Below are 19,174 nucleotides of genomic sequence, written 5' to 3' on the forward strand. Positions count from 1 at the left end.
TTTTTTTAATTGATGAGTGCTATTAGCCACACTAGTTAAAATTACCATAGTTAATGGTGAAATTCAGGAGAATAGGGGAGTGTTCATCATATTAAGAAATTTTAGGGCTCGTTAGTTTATTTTAAAAACTGTTGGGGTCTACGTATTATTGTCGATAGTTTAGGGAGTGTATGTTAACTCTACTTTTCTGGGCTTTTGGGCTGAAATCTACGGTGCTTGACATCCATGGGCTACGTCCTACGTTCAACAGATTCACTCACAAAATCACAGGCCACTTAAATTACCAGAAAGCCCACGCATCGGTTCCTACAAATAGCAACGTGGATCAAACGGTTAACAATCGGTGATCATCATTAATCGCGTAAGGACCACGCACAGGCTATCATAACCCTCGAACTATATATACCCCCTGTTGGCGTCACGCTTTCCCTCTGCAAATTAGGGTTTTGGTATTCCGCAGACCAGAGGCAGGAGCTTCAAACCAAACTCTAAAATGGTGAAAGGTCGTCAAGGAGAGCGCGTGAGGTCGTATTTTCTCTCCTTTTACTTTGTGGCTTCTTTTGATTGGCATTCGCAATTTTCTTTTCCGCAGCTCTTTGATCTTTAATTGAAGCTATTCTCACTTGAACTCTTCATGATTCACAGACTTTATGTTCGAGGAACCATCCTCGGGTACAAAAGGTAACTACGAATATGACTCTCAATGACGAAATATTTGAAGTTTAAATTGTTGAAGCTGGGATTTAGGTCGTGATTTGTTTTCGCTTGGATTTTAGGTCGAAATCGAACCAGTACCCAAGCACGTCGCTGGTACAGATCGAGGGTGTGAACACCAAGGAGGAGGTTGCGTGGTACGCTGGGAAGCGAATGGCCTACATATACAAGGCCAAGGTGAAGAAGAATGGCACCCATTATCGCTGTATTTGGGGCAAAGTATCTCGACCTCACGGTAACAGTGGCGTTGTTCGTGCAAAGTTCAAGTCTAATCTTCCACCAAAATCCATGGTAATGAAAGTTTCTCTTTCTCCTCCTTGTTCTTTATTGATTCCTGCAGTAGCCGTTAATTTCCTCTCTCTTTTTTTTTTGCTAAACAGGGAACTAGGGTTAGGGTTTTCATGTATCCCAGCAACATATAAGGTAATATAACCGATTATCTAGCTGTGGTCTTCTTCTTTTTTCGAGCCTTTTTTTCATGCATATTTTTTGTTACTGTGTTTGAAAGTTCCAACCCTACCCTTTATATAGGCTGCAATAGGGATGCATTTTTTTAAACTGCAGTTGTTCAAATTAATTTGATCCCAGTCCCTATCTGATCAGAACCCTGTACCTTGATAAGACACATAGTTTTTGCTTCTTTGACAGGTTATATATTCCAACCATGAATCATGTGTAGTACTTTTGCCTGCTTATAATTATTAGTGAATTATCGTTCCAATTGTAAGTTGATGATGCATGTGAGCAGACATTTTAATTTCACCATGATGAAGACAGCAGGGCTTATTTCTTGCGAAGTTGTCTGGTGTTGTTGCGTCTTTCATTGCCTAATACAACTAGTCATAAACTTTGCGCATGCTTTATCACTACCTTGAGTATAAAGGTGTTTTGATTTTGTTTATCTCAACAGTTTGAAATAAAGATGAATTGCGTCTTTTTTAAAAATAATAACAATATGTACTCTGGTTTTCTTAAATAAGTTAAGTGGGGATGCAAGGGAAGTAGTGGATTTGGGTGGAAATTCCTTATCTATATTCAGTTTGGCTGTTAGGACAGCTGCTTCTTAAATTTGTCACAATTAACTTGTTCGAGTTTGGCCAGTTGTAGTGTTCTTCATAAGGCCCTTTACGTTCTGATTTTAATTGAGAGAGTACAGAGTTGAACACTCTATCTGTGCTTCGCTGTTCCTTGACATTTGTTTGGTTTGTTTGCCTTGCAGGTTGTGTGGTTTTTAGAGATGCAAGACTTGGGATTTACTATGGATCTTTGAGTTTGCTATTGCTGTATATTAACAGCTAAGTTTTAATATTTTGAACTTATTATTTGTACTAGCCCACAGTTTTTCCTTTGCCCATTTAGTTATAATGGATTGTAGAAGTAATGACTGAATGGCTACAATTTGTTATGACTTAAGAACTTTGTTGTTTGAAGATGTGTTTTCTTTTACTATCAATTTTGATACACCTTGGAGTATATATTGTGTCAGGCACAGTGGAAACACCACCTGCCTGTTGAATGATTGATGTCAGCCGTCTCAATATTTTTTTTTAATTTTTATACAAATCTTTTTTTGTTAATTGGCTTGCATTTTTCTCCGTGCCAGTAGCTGATGACAGGTAAAAAACAACCATGAGCATGGATATGCCCAGTTCTTCAAAAATCTCGTATTTAATTGTTTATGGTACTTCGTAAAATACAAGGATTTGATGATTGTGATTTGTGAGATCGCAACAGTGGTCATAGGGTTTCATGGTTGGTTTTATTATCCTATTGGCAAAGCTGATCGAGGGAGTATCTTTGTCATCTGGTCTGATGATAGAGGTGAACGGTTTTGCCTGTGATGCAGTTTTGCTAAATTTTTAGCTGCCTTTAGAATCCCAGGGCTTCAAGAAGCTGGATTGCATTGGAATCAGGGAGGTGGGTGTCCTATGGTTATCACGGATTCGCGGGGCCTTGTGTTGTGTTGATTTAGTTGGTGCTTTTGAGTTTCAATTGAGGTAGGGTTTTTTTATGTGTACGACACATGTAAGTGGCTTGCTCGTAGGTACACAGAGGTATCGACTATCTGGATCTTTGGAATTCTGGGAGTATCAAACATTTATGAACTTCCAGTTGTGGTTAGGGTGAATGGATGTTTTGAAATCATTATTTGGGCTTATTTAGAACCTGGTGTTGAGAGCTAATTTCAGGGGAAGCTTTTTCTAGTTAGCCTAATGTGGGCTTAAAATGCTTTTGATCTATCAATCAGAGTTGATAAATAGGTGAAAGGTGGATCTAGAAGGGGTCAGTTTCGCTTATAAATTGGGACATCTAAAGATTCAAATCCTCGTAAGAGTGAGAGAGCCAGCAGGGGTTGCAAATATCCGATGGGATGATAGTTACAGAGAGAACACCAGATCCAGAAGGGCGACTGGTATTAACAACCCAGGTGCCTGATATTTAAGTGCCTATCATCGTGCAAGTGCTTTTACACGAGTCGGCAAGTAAATCATCTTCACCCCGCCATTGCTATTTGCCCATCTCCACTCGAGTCGTTCTAGTCTAATAGAAGGTAAGTAGCAATAGCATGCTGTAAATGGGCCAAATTTTGCATTAGCTCCAAATGGGAACACGACAGGCCCGTGGCCTAGAGGAGCCTACAGGCCCTTGGCCTGTGGCCATATGACATTACATGCTCATTTCCCTTCCTAGAATACTTCACAAGCCCACGGCGTAGAAGAGCCCAATGGGCCCACGACTTAGAAGAGTCCAACAAGCCAACGCGGTCTGGGCAGACGACAGGACATAACTGGCCTATAGCATTTTCGCGCTTGTTCAGTTTTGCAATCATGGGTAGTGGCGTAGTGCACGAAACACGTTGGCATTTTCGCGCTGTTCAGTACAGTGTTGCAGAAACACTGCTATTGGTGGCAACCAGACTTCAATGTAGTGCGCATAATGGCTCCTTTTTCCCTATCAAATTCACACAAATGGCGCGTCCTGGAAACGGGGCATTTTAGGAAACGCAAAGGTTCTGAAGTGTGAACTCTCTCACTCATGCCAAAAAGGCAAAAAAGATGACGTTCATGGCGCTTTCACTTTCAATTGGAAAAAAACCTTTGGACCCCCCACTGACGAATAAAGTAACTCCTTGTGGACCCCTCGCTCACTCTCACACACCATGCATCTCACTCTCTCTCTCTGTCTGTACTCTGTATAATATTGTTTTTCTGCTGAAGCAATCACTCGACCGAAGTCGAAGTTATCCTCCGACGCCGGTAACCTGACTTTCTCCGACCTTGTTTCTTACGGTGTTGTATTAATTTTTCTCTCTGTTTTTCTTCGTACCTGGAAGTGTGGCCGAGTCTACTGCTGATTGTGTGTGCACTTCTTTCACGCCAAAAGAGTAATGGTGTGCGAGGATTTTGATCTATTCAAGTCCTAAAACTAACAAGTTAATTAGTCTAAGGAGATGTTTTATACTGGATGAGAGTTCTCATATGAAAAATCGAGAAGCCTTGTTTGTTTTTCTATGTAATTTTAGAAGTTGGGTTATAATTAGCTTTCTCCTGCCAGGAGCTTGCATTGCCTTACTAGCAACGAGCTCTTTTGTTCTGTTTTATGCAGTATGTGCTCAATTGTGATGGTTGCCTTATTTGCTTGGATCTTGCGTTGTGGATTCTCTCTTCAATCGTCATTTCCTTTCAATATCATGACTCCTTTTGTTGGGGTGGTCTTGTTTATTCTGTATGTGCCATTGGATAGAATTTGGAAGAAATGGTGCAGTTAATGTTATTGAACTATGGGTAGATTTCTCATCTTTGCTTGCTTTCCAAATTTATATTTTGACTGTATGCTTGAATAGACACACACATGTTAGAAAAATAATATTATCAGATGAATCAAAAACAATTTCTCATATGGTTTATCTTCTTCTTTCATGAAGGATGCCAATCGATAGACAATTTTAGAGAAACTTCAGGGAAAGGCTTTGAACATGTTTTCTCCTCTCTATGGCCGGATACCATGGCTGTCTCCAACTATTTGGTTTTCGGTCTTCCTGTTACTCTTACTGCAGAATTTTGGAGGAGCTCTATCAGCTTCCAATTACTTGATTGGTCTGGGAAGTTATGACATAACAGGGCCTGCTGCTGATGTTAATATGATGGGATATGCAAATATGGAACAGACTGCTTCTGGAGTCCACTTTAGGTTGCGTGCTCGTACATTTATTGTGGCCGAACCTAGGGGAAATCGTGTAGTATTCGTAAATCTTGATGCCTGCATGGCCTCACAAATTGTCACAATTAAAGTACTGGAGAGGCTGAAAGCAAGGTAAGTAACTAACTCTCATTATCTTGTACTTCCAAGCATGTTTTGATTCTAATGAATTTTAAGGTTGCGAGGTTTGACTTTATGAGTGCTGTAGCTTGTATTTACTGAAACATCGGCTCTCGTTTCCTCTAGGTTATTTCTTTTCTCTTGGATTACTTGAATGCTGCTTTTGTAGTGGGTAATTCTTGGATGTAGTTTGAGAAAGAGGAAAAAACTTTTTTTGTTTTTCACAAATCTGCTGGATATAAATCATTCTCAGAACACCCCTTTTTAAGGTTGCTTATGCTGTTTGGATTTTCTTCCGGTTGCTTCGACTTTTCGTACTTTCTGAGTAAATTCATGCATCTTTGTCTAGGTATGGGGGCCTTTATACAGAGCAAAATGTTGCCATCAGTGGTATCCATACTCATGCTGGGCCTGGAGGCTACCTTCAGTATGTTGTATACATCGTAACATCACTTGGATTCGTCCACCAGTCATTTGATGTGATTGTTGATGGCATTGAGAAAAGCATTGTACAAGCTCATGAAAACCTTCGACCGGGGTCTATTTTTGTAAATAAAGGTTGGGAATACGACACCTGTACTCTCACTTCTCTTGCATGATTTCTTGACTTTTTTTTATATATTTGACCCCTTTTCTTCCTACCAACTGTATGAAAAATTCTTGAGTTTTCTTTCTAATTGTCGATGATATATGTTTGGCTAAGTTGAATAAAATCAAAGACAGAGAAAACTGTCCATATAGCTCAGGCTTACTCTTTAATGCTAATCGAAAATGAAGTCTTTTTTTTTTCTTCTCGTTTGAGGAACATAAGTGTCGATGATGTTGAGGAATTTATGTGCACAGGTCATGTAAATGCATTTATTTCCTTCTAATTTTCCGAGTTTAGTGGTCAAGTAATCATTTGTATTGAAAGAGATTAGGATTTCTGTTGATTCTCAACTAATAACAGTGATAAGGAGTCTCAAGACTTTTATCTCTGACTGGTATGAGTTTGAAAAAGTAATGAAGTTCCATGCTAGTCTTCGGGTACTGTTATTTCCTGAGAACCTATGGTGCTCATGTTCAAAGGATATATATAAGGGCTGTGAAAATGTTCCTAGTATCTTCCTGTTTTTATCTTCTTGCGAAGTAAGGCGGACTTTGGGGTCACAAGTCAACATTGGTCTAGCAACTAAGATGGGACTTATGCACTTAATTTGATAAATATCTTTCCTTTTATTTTAAATGGGTTTCTATAATCATCCTCTATGTATGCGAACAACTTCATTTTTTCTTTCCTTTTGGCGCTGTTACTATTGTATTTTCATCATGATTGCACAGGAGAGCTATTGGATGCTGGTGCAAACCGCAGTCCTAGTGCATATAACAACAATCCTGCTGCAGAGAGGAGTAAATATAAGTATAATGTTGATAAAGAAATGACTCTCATAAAGTTTGTAGATGAAGAATGGGGTCCTGTAGGTAGCTTTAACTGGTTTGCAACTCATGGAACTTCTATGAGTCGTACAAACTCATTGATAAGTGGTGACAATAAAGGAGCTGCAGCACGGTTTATGGAAGATTGGTATGAACAAAAAGGTCTTTTGAAAAATTTTGATGGCTTGGATGCTAATAGACTTGGAACTGACGGAATCCCTCGAAGAGTCTCAAGCATAATACCAGACATACACCAAAGCTGTAAGTCTTGACTGCCCTATTAAACCCCGATTACTGAATGTTGGCAAAGCCAAACTGAATCTCGTTCCATTGAGATTATGTTCCACGTTACCACTTGGAAATCTGCCAGGAAAATTCCCTTTGCTTACCAGAAAAATGGCTAAACAAAATATAAGGAAACTAAGGTTGATTATCAGGGAATTAAAGTTTCTTTTGTGTGATGATAACATCTACTTGAACAGGTAATGACTTAATGGAGGTTGCTGCCTCCTTCAAGTCTTCTCAGGGACGACCTGCCACGGAGTTTTCTAGTGTGGCAAAAAAGGTCCGGAATTCTTTCAGGCAGGCTGACAGACCTCAATTTGTATCTGCATTCTGTCAAACAAATTGTGGTGATGTGAGCCCTAATGTTCTTGGTGCATTCTGCGTAGACAGTGGACTAGCTTGTGATTTCAATCATAGTACCTGCAATGGGAAAAATGAACTATGCTATGGCCGTGGCCCAGGGTTTGTACTACTGTGCTGCTTTGGTTCTCTCTCTCTCTTGCAAATACACAAAAACAGACTTTGTGATAGCTTTACTTCAGGGTCATGTATCCTAGACTATCTTGATTCTATCCTATGTTAAATTTGCAGCTTGGATGAATTTGAGAGTACAAGGGTCATTGGAGAGAGGCAATTCAGAAAGGCTGTTGAACTTTTCAACAAAGCAACGGAACAGCTCAAAGGAAAGATTGGACACAAACATGCTTATGTGGATTTCTCAAGCCTTGAGGTTTCACAGGACTCTGAGGTGGTGAAAACATGCCCCGCTGCAATGGGCTTTGCTTTCGCTGCTGGAACCACTGATGGGCCTGGAGCTTTTGATTTTAAGCAAGGAGATGATAATGTGAGTCAGAAGTGTCTAGTGCACGTTTGACCCATTGTTTCGTAATTTCCTTGACGAGAAATGCTTAAACTGCGAAGTAATTCTTTCTTTGGGCACTTATTTAGGGCAATGCCTTCTGGAAGTTGGTGAGGAACTTGCTCAAAACACCTAACCAAGAACAAATCAATTGTCAGCGTCCAAAGCCAATTCTGCTTGATACTGGTGAAATGAAGGAACCATATGACTGGGCGGTGAGTGTCCTATTTGACTGAAAGAATTTCATAATAAAGTATATTTCAATGAGCATAAAGGTTGTTGGATGTTCCTTGCGAGTGGTGTTTGGTTATAGTAATCAATTTCTTTATAGCACATCATTATCAATGACTATGCACTTGTATGACTGAGATCAACAGGACTGTTAGAATCACACCATCAAATTTGGATTGAATAGGTTTATTTGCTTCTGGCCATGCCCTTTTACGTTTTTCCTCCTTAAACATATACTTCTTGAAATTCATGCAAGTATCTAATGGTGAGTAATATCCTGTTGTTAATTTGTGGGTTAATGAGTGATCAATAAATTCATGTTGCAATAGAATATATACGTATGAGGCATGTCAAGTATATTTCTTTCTCAAGACATCAAAATTTAGGTTGCTGGTTCTAGATGTTTGTTCATTTTTATACACTCTTGGCTTTCCCTGGCAGATGACTTGGCCTGCCACATTGGAAGTAAAATATGAGTTGTTGGTTATTCTATCTTTTCATCTTCACTTGTTTATGCAGCCCTCCATACTTCCAGTTCAGATTTTGCGGATAGGGCAATTAGTCATTCTCAGCGTACCTGCAGGTAGAGGCATCTGATTCAGTTCATTATGACGATATTATTTTTTTTAAAGTTGCACATTTGTTCTTAATTACCCTGTATACTATTTAAATATTTGATGTTATCTATTGGTGAAAAGAGAATAGGAAGCAATACCTACTTGGTGCGGTAGGGTGGTAGTCTCTTTGAACTTGGCTCTGTCCCAATCAATTCACTGCATTACGAGAAATACTTCTTCATTGCAAGAATGTACAATAGTTTTCTATGTAGTTTAGCAGTTTTCATGTTTCTTAGCCACTTGAGATTTTTGTGTTCTTCTGCATGTTGGCATTTCTAATGCTAACTTTTCTATGCAGAATTTACAACTATGGCTGGCAGGCGCCTTCGGGATGTTGTCAAGGCGGTGCTCACTTCTGGAGGTAGTAAGGAATTCGACAATAATGTCCATATTGTTATTGCAGGCCTGACAAATACTTATTCCCAGTATGTTACTACCATTGAGGAGTACCAGGTGCAAAGATACGAGGTTTGTATGTTACTAGTGTGGTCGTTACCTATGAGTTGACATATTATTCGATGATGTTTAGCTTTGTGGAACACGAGTTTGAAATTATATGTTTCTTGAAAATGATGATCTTATGATTACTTTGCTGCCAGGGAGCCTCCACTCTTTATGGTCCACACACACTCAGTGCCTACATTCAGGAGTTCAAGAAATTAGCTTCAGCTCTTGTCAGTGGCCAAATTCTTGAACCAGGCCCACAGCCTCCAGATCTCTTAGACAAGCAAATCAGTTTATTAACACCTGTTGTTCTGGATATGACCCCTCCTGGTGTGAAATTTGGGGACGTTAAAACTGATGTTCCTTTGAATTCGACGGTTAAGAGGGGCGGATTGGTTTCAGTCACCTTCTGGTCTGCTTGTCCCAGGAATGACCTTATGACGGAGGGTACATTTGCACTTGTTGAGCTTCTTGAGGACCAGAAGACATGGGCTCCTGCCTATGACGATGATGACTTCTGCCTACGTTTTAAGTGGTCTAGACCAGCAAAACTCAGTCCTCAAAGCTATGCGACTATTGAATGGAGAATTCCAGAATCGGCAGTTCCGGGTGTTTATAGGATAGGGCATTTTGGCGCTTCAAAGTCCCTTTTTGGATCAGTTCAGCATTTCACAGGTTCATCCAGCGCCTTTGTTGTGGTATAGGAGGTATTTTCTTCTTGTTATATTTATTAGTAACGTGAAGAAACTGTTGTTTTCTCTAGCACATATGTCTTTACAGCTTATATCCGGCAATAAAAAAGAGATCATGAACTGATAAGTGAAAAGAAAATTTACACAGCAGTTGAAATAGATTATGCACGTGTGTTTTGAAATCTTCATTATCCGACATATTCTCGTCTGAAATTGTATTTCATTGTCATTTCCATGTGGTTCTTGATTGTATTCTGTGGGATGCTGTCTTGGAAATTATTTTCCCTTGCAATCCTGTGTTTACTATTTAGAAGAGTTGAAGTGCATGCATATAAAGACACAAATGTACCATTTCTTGGCGTTTCCAGTTGTAGTTCCTTAGCTTTTCCCTACTTACTGCTCTGTGATTAGATCATTACAACAGAAATGTTCGGAGTTTGATGGTAAATGTTCTTCCTCAGTTCTTCTGAATCGCCTTTATTGTCAAACTTCCTTCTTTCGTGGGAAGAAAATCAACCAAGTTTACAAAACGGCGTCGTCCCAAAGAAAAATACGATAAAAAAAAGGACAGAACGACGTCGCTCCGGTTTTAATTAGGCATTTTTATAATCTCTAGTCTAAAGAATGTATATAAATCCAAAAAAATAAAGAAAATAAAACGGCCCAACAAGGCCCAAATTCGAAGCAGAAGACACGAAGTTGAGCCCAAGAGTAAGGCTCATCGAGGCCATCGGGCCCAGTAGCCCACGTGCCAACTGCCAAATATCTATCGACGGTAGACAAGCAAACAAGCAGTCAAGCAGAGAGACTCTTGTGTTTAACGGCCAAACCGCAAAAAGCTGGCTCAGTATAATAATCTCCTCTCTTCTCCTCGTTTTCCTTATAACGTTCTCCTTCTTTGATCCCCTCTTTCTCCCATTCCTGCAAGAAATCTCATATTCTGAACTCACTTCCTGGTAAATTGAACACTTCCGACTCTTGTTTGATTTCAGCTAAATTTTCGGTTAGTTTTTTTCGCGTGCTATATCAGTTGTTAATTCTTTGTGTGCATTTATGCATACCACTGTTTGGTTTTCGAGAAAATATAGGAAGATGACCACTGTTTAAATGAGGCTTTTTATTGTTTGAAACGTTTCACCGTTTCGTTTCAGCGAATGTGTTCCATTGTTTGAAACTGTAACTGGACAGAGTTCATGATTCTGTCTCCTAGAAACCGCGCCTTCTTCAACGAACTTGTTCAACATACCAAACAGAAGAACATCCAGAAGGGCAGAACTGTACACGCGAAGATAATCAAAACTGGTTCCTTTTCTTGCATATACATCTCCAATAGCCTCGTCAATTTCTATGCGAAGTGCGGTCACTTATCTCAAGCCAACTTAGCGTTTGAAGAAATAACCAACAAAGACGTGGTCTCATGGAACGCCTTAATCAATGGCTACTCTCAACAGGGTCTCACGGGCTCGCTCCTTGTTATAAAGCTATTCCAGCACATGAGGGCAGAGAATGCCTTACCAAATGCACACACTTTTGCTGGCGTTTTCACTGCCGCTTCTTGGTATTTATCGAGCGCGTCAGTTGGTCAGCAAGCTCATACGCTTGCAATCAAGACTGCAACATTTTATGATGTCTATGTTGGGAGTTCTCTTCTCAACTTCTATTGCAAGGCGGGTCTTGTTTTGGAGGCTCGCAAATTGTTTGATAAAATGCCTGAGAGGAATGCGGTGTCTTGGGCTACTATGATATCTGGGTATGCTATTCAACGGTTGGCAGTGGAGGCTTTGGGGCTTTTTGAGTTGATGCGTAGTAAAGGTGAGGGTGAGGAGAATGAATTTGTGTTTACAAGCCTACTTAGTGCTTTGGTTGTTCCTGAAATCGTTAATAGTGGTAGGCAAATACATGGTCTTGCAGTTAAGAATGGGTTATTGTCGTTTGTATCTCTTGGAAACGCTCTTGTTACTATGTATGCAAAATGTGAGAGCATGGGTGATGCATTTCAAATCTTTGAATTATATAATGAGAAAAATACGATTACATGGTCAGCCATGATCACTGGTTATGCTCAAAGTGGGGATTCTGAGAAAGCTTTGAAATTGTTTTCTAAGATGCATTTTTCTGGGATGAAGCCCAGTGAGTTCACCCTCGTTGGGGTTCTTAATGCTTGTAGCGACATTGGTGCTTTTAAGAAAGGAAAACAAGTACACAGCTATTCATTGAAGTTGGGGTTTGAGCCTCAAATATTTATAATGACAGGATTGGTTGACATGTATGCAAAATGTGGCTGTACAGTAGATGCTCGGAGAGGGTTTAATCTTCTGCAAGAACCTGACATTGTTCTTTGGACTTCCATGATTGCGGGGTATGTGCAGAATGGGGAGAATGAAGAAGCCTTGAGCATGTATTGCAGAATGCAGATGGACGGGATTTTGCCCAATGAAATAACTATGGCCAGTATTCTAAAAGCATGTGCAAGCCTTGCTGCTTTGGAACAGGGAAAGCAAATTCATGCCCGTACTCTCAAATATGGATTTAGTCTAGAAGTTCCAATTGGAAGTGCCCTTTCAACCATGTATGCGAAGTGTGGGAATCTGGAAGATGGGAACCTTGTCTTTAGGAGGATGCCTGCGAGGGATGTAGTCTCATGGAATGCTATGATATCTGGCCTTTCTCAGAATGGACGTGGGGAAGAAGCTTTGGAACTTTTTGCGGAGATGATAGTGGAGGGCACAAGGCCAGACTATGTTACATTTGTAAACATTCTCTCGGCTTGTAGTCACATGGGATTGGTGGACAGAGGCTGGACTTATTTTAGAATGATGTTTGATAAATTCGCCATAGCTCCAAGCGTAGAGCATTATGCTTGCATGGTTGACATCCTAAGCCGTGCTGGAAGGCTCAGTGAGGCTAAAAACTTTATTGAATCTGCTACCATAGATCATCACATGTGTTTATGGCGTATTTTATTGAGTGCTTGTCGAAACTACCGCAATTATGAATTGGGAGCATATGCTGGAGAGAAACTGATGGAGTTGGGCTCACTAGAATCATCTGCTTATGTATTGCTGTCGAGTATCTACACTTCCTTGGGCAGGTCAGACGATGTTGAGAGGGTCAGGAAGACGATGAAACTTAGAGGGGTGAGTAAAGAGCCTGGGTGTAGCTGGATTGAGATTAAGAGTAAAGTTCATGTGTTTGTTGTGGGAGACGAAATGCATCCCCAGGTTGGAGAAATACGTGTAGAACTACGAAGGTTACTTAAACAAATGAAGGATAAAGGCTACAAGCCTACTCTAGATTATCCTTCTGCTACCATTTCAGTTTGAAGGGCTGAGCCTCAAAGCTAGAACTAGTGACAGTATTCAGTTGGAGCAGCATTACCGAAGTACATGGTATGTTGGGCACAGTTGCTACGATTGTTAGGGAAGAAGGTCTGTCTGCACTCTAGAAACGCATTGTACCAGGGCTACATCGTCAATGCCTGTCTGGGGGTTTAAGAATTGGGCTATATGAGCTGGTAGATTTTGAACTTTCCTTACTTTCAATCCCTTTCTTCTTTTTCTCCCTTTACCTAAGTTAGCAATATGGTATCTGATTTGTGTACATAAACTAAATGCTTGACAGATTAAGACCATATATGTGGGAAAAGACTTCGTTGGAGATTTTCCTTTGTCCAAGAAGATTCTTGCTGCATTTACAACCGGTGAGCTTAATAACTGATTCTCCAGCAACTGTATTGATATGCATCAACTTGTACACAAATTGTCAATTTCTATAAATGATTGCTCTCTTTCTAAGTTCCATGGTTTTCTCTCATACCAATTCTCTTAGACTTCAAACTGAAGGAAGAGTACCGCCCGGTGTGCCAAGGCGCTATTCTGGTCCAATAAATGCATATTCGACAGGCCTTATATCTAAATGAGAATACTGGGGGCAATAGAAAACAAGTTTCTACATTAAATTTCTAAGATTTCCCCCTTTTCTGATTCACAGGAAGGAGTTGATGCTCTCCGGACTGGACTTGGACCCAATATAGCATGGAATGGCATTATAAATGCCGCTGAATTAGCTAGCTATCATCAAGTGAAGCAGTTGGACTAGATGCATCAAGGCAACAAAACTGTATTTTCCCATTTAACATTTCTGCCAACTTACAGTTTTTGATATCAGTCATCTGTGAATTCATACTGCACTCTAAATTTAGAGTGTTTTTGGTTGAGTTTTGAGTAAAATATGGTTTACATCAGTTACTCTAAAATTTCTCCGAAATTGCAGTTTTAAACAGTAAACCCCTAGAAGTAGAGTTACTCCATTTAAAATTTCATACGGTATTATTATTTGGTTAAGAAAGCTGTAAATATAGAGAATCTGTTAAGAAGAGCCGACAACGCAAATGGTCTTGTAGTGTAAATGTCATAAAATCTGTCCTCTCTTCATATTTCGGGTCCAACTCCTATGCCATTCATTTCTTTCATCAAAAAACCTTAAAACTCTGCAATGGAAATAAAGATACAATAGCCACAAAATTACTTTCCCTCCCAAAAAAAAATCCACCAACCACAGAGCTCATTAAGAATCCACTCTCAAGTCTTAAAACTCCCCACAGGAAGAAAATTTCCAACAAGAATTTTAATGAGAAGTAAATCAACTAAGTTTTTCCTTCTCCAGTCTCCATTTCTGGGCATTGCTGATGCACACTGCATCAAATTTCAGATACAAGTGCTGCAACTTCCGGTATCCCATCACGACAAACTCATCGATACGATCTTCATACCTCTCATACAGCAATGGAACTGTAAGAATGATAACAAGGCCTGCCACAAAGGAACAGAAATAGTAGTTTAAAAGTGGGAAAAGATGTTCCTTTGATATATAAATACATTCATCAACACAGTTTATAACCAAGCAATGATACTTACTGATATAGCCCAGAGTGAGGAAATCTGTCAAGCTACCAATGACAGAAATCACTAGCAGGTATGTTGCCACTTTGAAGTACAAGTTTGAGTTTCTACCAAGTGCAATGTCTTGAGAGACTGAGAGTAAAGCATTTAAATGTACGCGGAAGAAAGCCGCAGCTTCATTTACCATTTCTTCTGAGAGATGCAACTCTGGAAGAGGTGGAGCAGGCCTGTTCAATGAAAATCACATTGCAGTTAAGAGTAACATTCTTCAATTCAAGAGAAAATTAAAGTAATTCGAACTAAGATGAGATCATCCAGGAACAGATGCACAACTAATACTAATTCAATACTGAAAATATTGGATTGAAATGTAGTTAATCATGTACTGGGGTGTGAAAAATCACCACAGATTTGTCGCTTACCGGTTAAGAATCTCTGCAGATTTTGACCAGAAAAACAAGATGGATGCCAGGAGGAGGAGAACGCTAGAGACAAGCGACAACAGGGTATAACCAGATCTCTCAAACACCAGCCAAGCAGCTAGAGTTCCTAACAATATCCCCATAGTTACATTCTTCTGCCTCCAGAGAATCACATCAGCCACTGTTTCCAGGGCAAAAAAAAAGAGACTGATCAACATAAAATTCTCCATCACAAAAACTCTACATACAGTGCTGTTGGATCGCAAGACCTCAACAATCAATGAAGTCCACATCATTTGTGAATTACAAAATGAAATGAGAAATGATGATCAATTTGGACTTACCCAGACCTCCACCAAGGATCTCATGAACAGTCCTCTGCCTATTAAACAACCGATCCGTGGAACCCATTTTCAAAAGCAGCAAAAAATGACAATAGAACCCAGAACCCAATTCAGATCTCTGAATCCACAAATAGACATATACTTCCGAGATGATCTTAGTAAAAGAAAAGGAGGAAGCTAATTTGTTGGTTTTTCTTTCATCTTCTTTCTATTATATAAAGTGACTAGTTTATTCTCTGTACGATGGATGACTATGTTGAAAGTTGGGGTTTGGTAAGCCTCAGATTCCAGCCTAAAAGCGCCATCCCACCCATACCTTTTCGGCTCTCTTGTCTTTTTTTTCTTTTCTCATTTTTACTAATTAAAAAAAAAATGGAGTATTTAGGTAGACAGACTAAAGTTTCGCTTCCATGGGAAGACTTCAACAGTGATGACTGCGTCGTCCCTTGAGACTGGTTGCCTTTTCATTGGTGTTTGCCTTATGCGAAGCTGAAAAGGCTTGGAAAACAGATTGGAGATAAAGAGGTCAATATTGTCATTCCATAGTTTTTGTTTCTTGAGAACAATTCAGCAGGCACTCTTTTTGGACAGCCCTGCTAAGAACAAATTGGGGTTAGTTCAGCAGGCGTACTCTTTGGATAGTATGCTAAGAACAAATTCGGGTTTGGACAGTACATTAAAAACAAATTTGGGATAGGGTAGGCACGTGCAAACCCACTTCCAAAGAGATAACCAACTTCCGAAGAGATAACCAACTTGACATCTCCAAGTGGTTTCTTTTGACGATTTCTATGTCCGTAATGCATATCTAGCAAGGGTAGATGCTCGTGAATACAGTTCCCTGTTTTTGCAAGATCCTATGATGGCAGAGGTACCCATGGCCTTTCATACCATGACTATGATAGAAATTGTAAGCAAAAACCCAAAACAAAAAGAAAAAAAAAAGAAAAGGAATTGACCTGTATGACCTTATTTGGTGGGAATGTTGTTATTAACCCATACCACTCCAGACTGCAACCACATACCACCAATCTAGTGACATTCCTCGATTTCTAAAACATCTCAAGGAGTGGCTGAAAAGCAGCCCTCTGAACAAAAGAAACTAGACATTTTCCACCAAAAAGAAGTAAAGGAAAAACAGAACACAAAAAGGAGGAAGTCCTTGACCACCATAAGAATAATTGAGGATTGTTCCCCCCACAAAGTAAATTACAGCAACATTTTAGACTTTACCAGAGTCTAAGAAACATATGGACCGCATATTGCCATGCTCCTCAAGTATTTGAACATCAATCTCACATAGTCATCGTTCTTTGGCCAGTATTTCAAAGAAAAAAAGAGAAAAAAAAAACACTATTGGGATCGAGCAGTATCTTTTTTGGCATTCTGATCATTTTGCGTTGTGTTAGATTCATCACTGGCTATTGTTGAGGAAGAATCCACTTCTTTGCCATTCTGATCATTTTGCATTGTGTTAGATTCATCACTGGCTATTACTGAGGAAGAATCCATTTCTTTGGCATTCTGATCTTCATTTTGTGTCGTGTTAGATTCGGTACTGGCCATTGTTGAGGAAGAATCCATCAGACTAGCAGCTATTGCTGCTTTCAAGTCCTCGTCTTCCATTTCTGAAAGCATTTCTGCATCCTCTATAGAATATGGATTGGAAGATTCTCGAGCCAGCTGATTTGTTGCTTGGGAAGCCTGTATTGAGTTGGAGGATTTAGTAATTCTCTCCGCATCTCCAGGAGAAAGCCACTGTCCATAACCATTAGAAGCTTCAGAGGATAAGATTGGAAACTCCTTTGGGAAATTTCCTCTCACCAGGAAAATACTCCAGCCATCACCTTTCAAAGAATCAAGGTATGCTGAGAGGTAAAACCTCGAAAGATTCTGAGGAGCAACATACAAACTGTCAAAATTATACCACTCTCCATTGACTTTTCTGATACAAAACCAATGATCGTGTAAATGACAGATGAATGCATTTTCCAGCTCGGGGTCAATCTGGGCAGGCTCAGCAACAGGACAGTCCAGAGGAATAACTTGCAAATCCCACACCTCTAAAGCCTTCTGTAAAACCTGCACGCAAAATGTTCATGACAATTAAGTATTGAGTATGTTACCACGTAAGAATCAAATGTAAAGCAATAACTGAGCACATATACAACCGGCAAAGGGAAATATTCAAATTATTTGCCCAACAACATGTGAATCGACATTTGTATTTCCTTCCCCGATGCTGACTGTAACTTGCACAAGTATATGAAAAATCAAACCAGATGATGCTCTGTTGTCAACCTTAACTTCATTCTAGTTGGACATTGTTGAACAATAACTAAGAAACTAAAGGAATATTAAGAAAGCTGTTTGACATAGGAATTCGGGCCACAACAACGATAATTCTAGACCCTGGAGTGTGAGGAAATAGAAAAATAGTTGTGGCATTCTCAAATTAGATAATATGGAATGGGTTTTTATAAGTTCCATTGGAAAAAGGCTAAACTTGTCAGAATAACACAATCCATCAAACGTGATGACAATGAAGTTGTTAGAGGATAAGCAAGAACTTTGAGGGATTGGTAGGTACTGTAGTTCTGGAGTGAGGGATTTATTGATCAATGACGCTATCCCATGGGGATTAATGGAGATTATGAGGTTTACCACTATAATCATACTAGCCAAGCCTCATGAGATAAGTAGGATAGGGGCCACGGATATTGGTTTTGCCCACTCTCTCATGTGCCTTCAATGGCCAAGCAAACATATAACTCTAAAAGAGAGAGTTGAAATCAGGAAGAGACTATGCGCATGGGTGGACTTCCTTCACAACAAGTTTTCAACTAGCATTTTCTTGGTCAATATTGAAGACGAGGGATGTCGATCTTCTTTGCCTAGAATTAAAAAGCTGTTTCTACCTATTCTTAGGACAGTTTGCACTCTCGTATCAAGAGTGAGATCTGTCCAATATATCATTCGAAGCTTATTTTCATATCTTGTAGAGGCAAGATACTGTCATGCTGCTGTGGTTCTTGTCGTGGTAAACCTTTAATGATATTGATAGTAGGTTCATGCAGATGCCTTATTACGATTTTCATGGTGGATTTGTTATTTCCATTGGGTTTGTTAATTGCCATGGTGATTTAGGTTTAAAAGCATCATGATGTGGGCACAAAAGATAGCGCTCCATAACATTATCCGTAGTATCATTCCATGGAAGAACTAAAACAGGGTATCAAACAACTCCAAAACTGAATCCCACAATAACAATTCTTCCCTAATACCCAAACTATTCAATGTGGGCGGCTAGATTTTTCGCCAACAATACTAAAAACCTAATTTCCAAGCCGAAAAGAGCACAAAATTCATTTACTAATCCCTTCCTTTCCATTCATCTAATCATTGGCAAGCAAGGCAAACGAATAAAGCTCAAACCAATCACAAAGAGGAGCATAAGAATACTAAAGTGGAAAATATTTAGTAAAGAAAGAGAAAGGAGAACCTGTATACTGAAATCGCCGTCCAAGGAGACATTGTGGGACTCCTGGGAGTTGAAATCTCCGGCGGAGGAAACGACACCTCCGCCTTCGAGCATCATCTGGCGCTCTTTCCGATCAAGATCGTAGGCAAGCGCCGCCAAATCGAACTCCGAGAAGAAAGGGCCCTGCAACACCGTGTTGACGCAATGCACAGCGCACAGCTTCGACTCCTGTACCTCGTGGTACAACATCCCTCCATTGCTCGCTCCTTCCATTCTGGCCGAAGAAATTCTCAAATTAGATCAATCAAACAGAACAGAACGAAACTCAACCCTACAAAAATATATATATATTTGATAATAAGTTCTTTCTACGTGTGTTTGTTTGTGAAGTTGGAAACTATTTTCGGTTTTGGTGGAAGAGGAGAATAACTTCCAGGAATCAACTGCA

At 39.8% G+C, this 19,174-nt stretch overlaps 5 protein-coding genes across 8 annotated transcripts; 3 read left to right on the plus strand and 2 right to left on the minus strand.

Moving 5' to 3' along the window:
• The first annotated feature begins 399 nt into the window (after positions 1-399).
• Positions 400-2,228, plus strand: LOC120013494 (60S ribosomal protein L35a-1). The gene is made up of 5 exons (XM_038865327.1): positions 400-525; positions 646-681; positions 777-1,005; positions 1,095-1,137; positions 1,934-2,228. The coding sequence occupies exons 1-4, from the start codon at positions 494-496 to the stop codon at positions 1,134-1,136; spliced, it is 339 nt and encodes a 112-aa protein (XP_038721255.1). The 5' UTR covers positions 400-493; the 3' UTR covers position 1,137; positions 1,934-2,228.
• Positions 2,229-3,814: 1,586 nt separating this feature from the next.
• Positions 3,815-9,760, plus strand: LOC120013490 (neutral ceramidase 2). 2 transcript variants are annotated; one of them, XM_038865322.1, is made up of 10 exons: positions 3,815-3,971; positions 4,640-5,028; positions 5,384-5,592; positions 6,355-6,711; positions 6,933-7,197; positions 7,327-7,579; positions 7,684-7,809; positions 8,345-8,408; positions 8,741-8,910; positions 9,042-9,760. In XM_038865322.1, exons 2-10 carry the CDS (start codon positions 4,691-4,693, stop codon positions 9,588-9,590), a joined length of 2,331 nt encoding a protein of 776 aa, XP_038721250.1. In that variant the 5' UTR covers positions 3,815-3,971; positions 4,640-4,690; the 3' UTR covers positions 9,591-9,760. The 2 variants fall into 2 exon arrangements, with proteins under 2 accessions (XP_038721250.1, XP_038721251.1); XM_038865323.1 differs by lacking the exon at positions 3,815-3,971 and adding an exon at positions 4,475-4,499.
• A 257-nt stretch (positions 9,761-10,017) lies between these two features.
• LOC120013491 (pentatricopeptide repeat-containing protein At2g33680-like) lies at positions 10,018-14,124 on the plus strand. Of its 2 annotated transcripts, none has more exons than XM_038865324.1 (4): positions 10,018-10,581; positions 10,730-13,092; positions 13,200-13,278; positions 13,569-14,124. In XM_038865324.1, exon 2 carries the CDS (start codon positions 10,772-10,774, stop codon positions 12,899-12,901), a length of 2,130 nt encoding a protein of 709 aa, XP_038721252.1. In that variant the 5' UTR covers positions 10,018-10,581; positions 10,730-10,771; the 3' UTR covers positions 12,902-13,092; positions 13,200-13,278; positions 13,569-14,124. The 2 variants fall into 2 exon arrangements, with proteins under 2 accessions (XP_038721252.1, XP_038721253.1); XM_038865325.1 differs by having other exon boundaries at positions 10,018-10,534.
• Positions 13,983-15,457, minus strand: LOC120013493 (reticulon-like protein B12). The gene is made up of 4 exons (XM_038865326.1): positions 15,246-15,457; positions 14,902-15,082; positions 14,495-14,706; positions 13,983-14,389 (listed from the first exon to the last, which is right to left on the minus strand). Exons 1-4 carry the CDS (start codon positions 15,310-15,312, stop codon positions 14,220-14,222), a joined length of 630 nt encoding a protein of 209 aa, XP_038721254.1. The 5' UTR covers positions 15,313-15,457; the 3' UTR covers positions 13,983-14,219.
• Positions 15,458-16,385: 928 nt separating this feature from the next.
• LOC120013307 (ataxin-3 homolog) lies at positions 16,386-19,083 on the minus strand. 2 transcript variants are annotated; one of them, XM_038865072.1, is made up of 2 exons: positions 18,748-19,083; positions 16,386-17,318 (listed from the first exon to the last, which is right to left on the minus strand). In XM_038865072.1, the coding sequence occupies exons 1-2, from the start codon at positions 18,997-18,999 to the stop codon at positions 16,599-16,601; spliced, it is 972 nt and encodes a 323-aa protein (XP_038721000.1). In that variant the 5' UTR covers positions 19,000-19,083; the 3' UTR covers positions 16,386-16,598. The 2 variants fall into 2 exon arrangements, with proteins under 2 accessions (XP_038721000.1, XP_038720999.1); XM_038865071.1 differs by having other exon boundaries at positions 16,386-17,327; positions 18,748-19,078.
• Between the last annotated feature and the right edge of the window lie 91 nt (positions 19,084-19,174).

This window comes from Tripterygium wilfordii, chromosome 13 (genome assembly GCF_013401445.1).
Source record: "Tripterygium wilfordii isolate XIE 37 chromosome 13, ASM1340144v1, whole genome shotgun sequence".
Classification (NCBI taxonomy): domain Eukaryota; kingdom Viridiplantae; phylum Streptophyta; class Magnoliopsida; order Celastrales; family Celastraceae; genus Tripterygium; species Tripterygium wilfordii.

Bases quoted from the DNA above. Each gene is read 5' to 3' on its own strand.
- LOC120013307 (XM_038865071.1), bottom strand. From the start codon at position 18,999: ATGGAAGGAGCGAGCAATGGAGGGATGTTGTACCACGAGGTACAGGAG. The intron at 17,328-18,747 runs GTTCTCCTTTCT...TTTTGCGTGCAG, and splicing joins ACGGCGATTTCAGTATACAG to GTTTTACAGAAGGCTTTAGA.
- LOC120013491 (XM_038865324.1), top strand. From the start codon at position 10,772: ATGATTCTGTCTCCTAGAAACCGCGCCTTCTTCAACGAACTTGTTCAA.
- LOC120013494 (XM_038865327.1), top strand. From the start codon at position 494: ATGGTGAAAGGTCGTCAAGGAGAGCGCGTGAG. The intron at 526-645 runs GTCGTATTTTCT...CATGATTCACAG, and splicing joins CGTCAAGGAGAGCGCGTGAG to ACTTTATGTTCGAGGAACCA. The intron at 1,006-1,094 runs GTAATGAAAGTT...TTTGCTAAACAG, and splicing joins ATCTTCCACCAAAATCCATG to GGAACTAGGGTTAGGGTTTT.
- LOC120013493 (XM_038865326.1), bottom strand. From the start codon at position 15,312: ATGGGTTCCACGGATCGGTTGTTTAATAGGCAGAGGACTGTTCATGAG. The intron at 15,083-15,245 runs GTAAGTCCAAAT...CCCTGGAAACAG, and splicing joins GATCCTTGGTGGAGGTCTGG to TGGCTGATGTGATTCTCTGG. The intron at 14,707-14,901 runs GTAAGCGACAAA...TTCATTGAACAG, and splicing joins TCTGCAGAGATTCTTAACCG to GCCTGCTCCACCTCTTCCAG.
- LOC120013490 (XM_038865322.1), top strand. From the start codon at position 4,691: ATGTTTTCTCCTCTCTATGGCCGGATACCATGGCTGTCTCCAACTATT. The intron at 5,029-5,383 runs GTAAGTAACTAA...ATCTTTGTCTAG, and splicing joins CTGGAGAGGCTGAAAGCAAG to GTATGGGGGCCTTTATACAG. The intron at 7,198-7,326 runs GTTTGTACTACT...TTAAATTTGCAG, and splicing joins TGCTATGGCCGTGGCCCAGG to CTTGGATGAATTTGAGAGTA.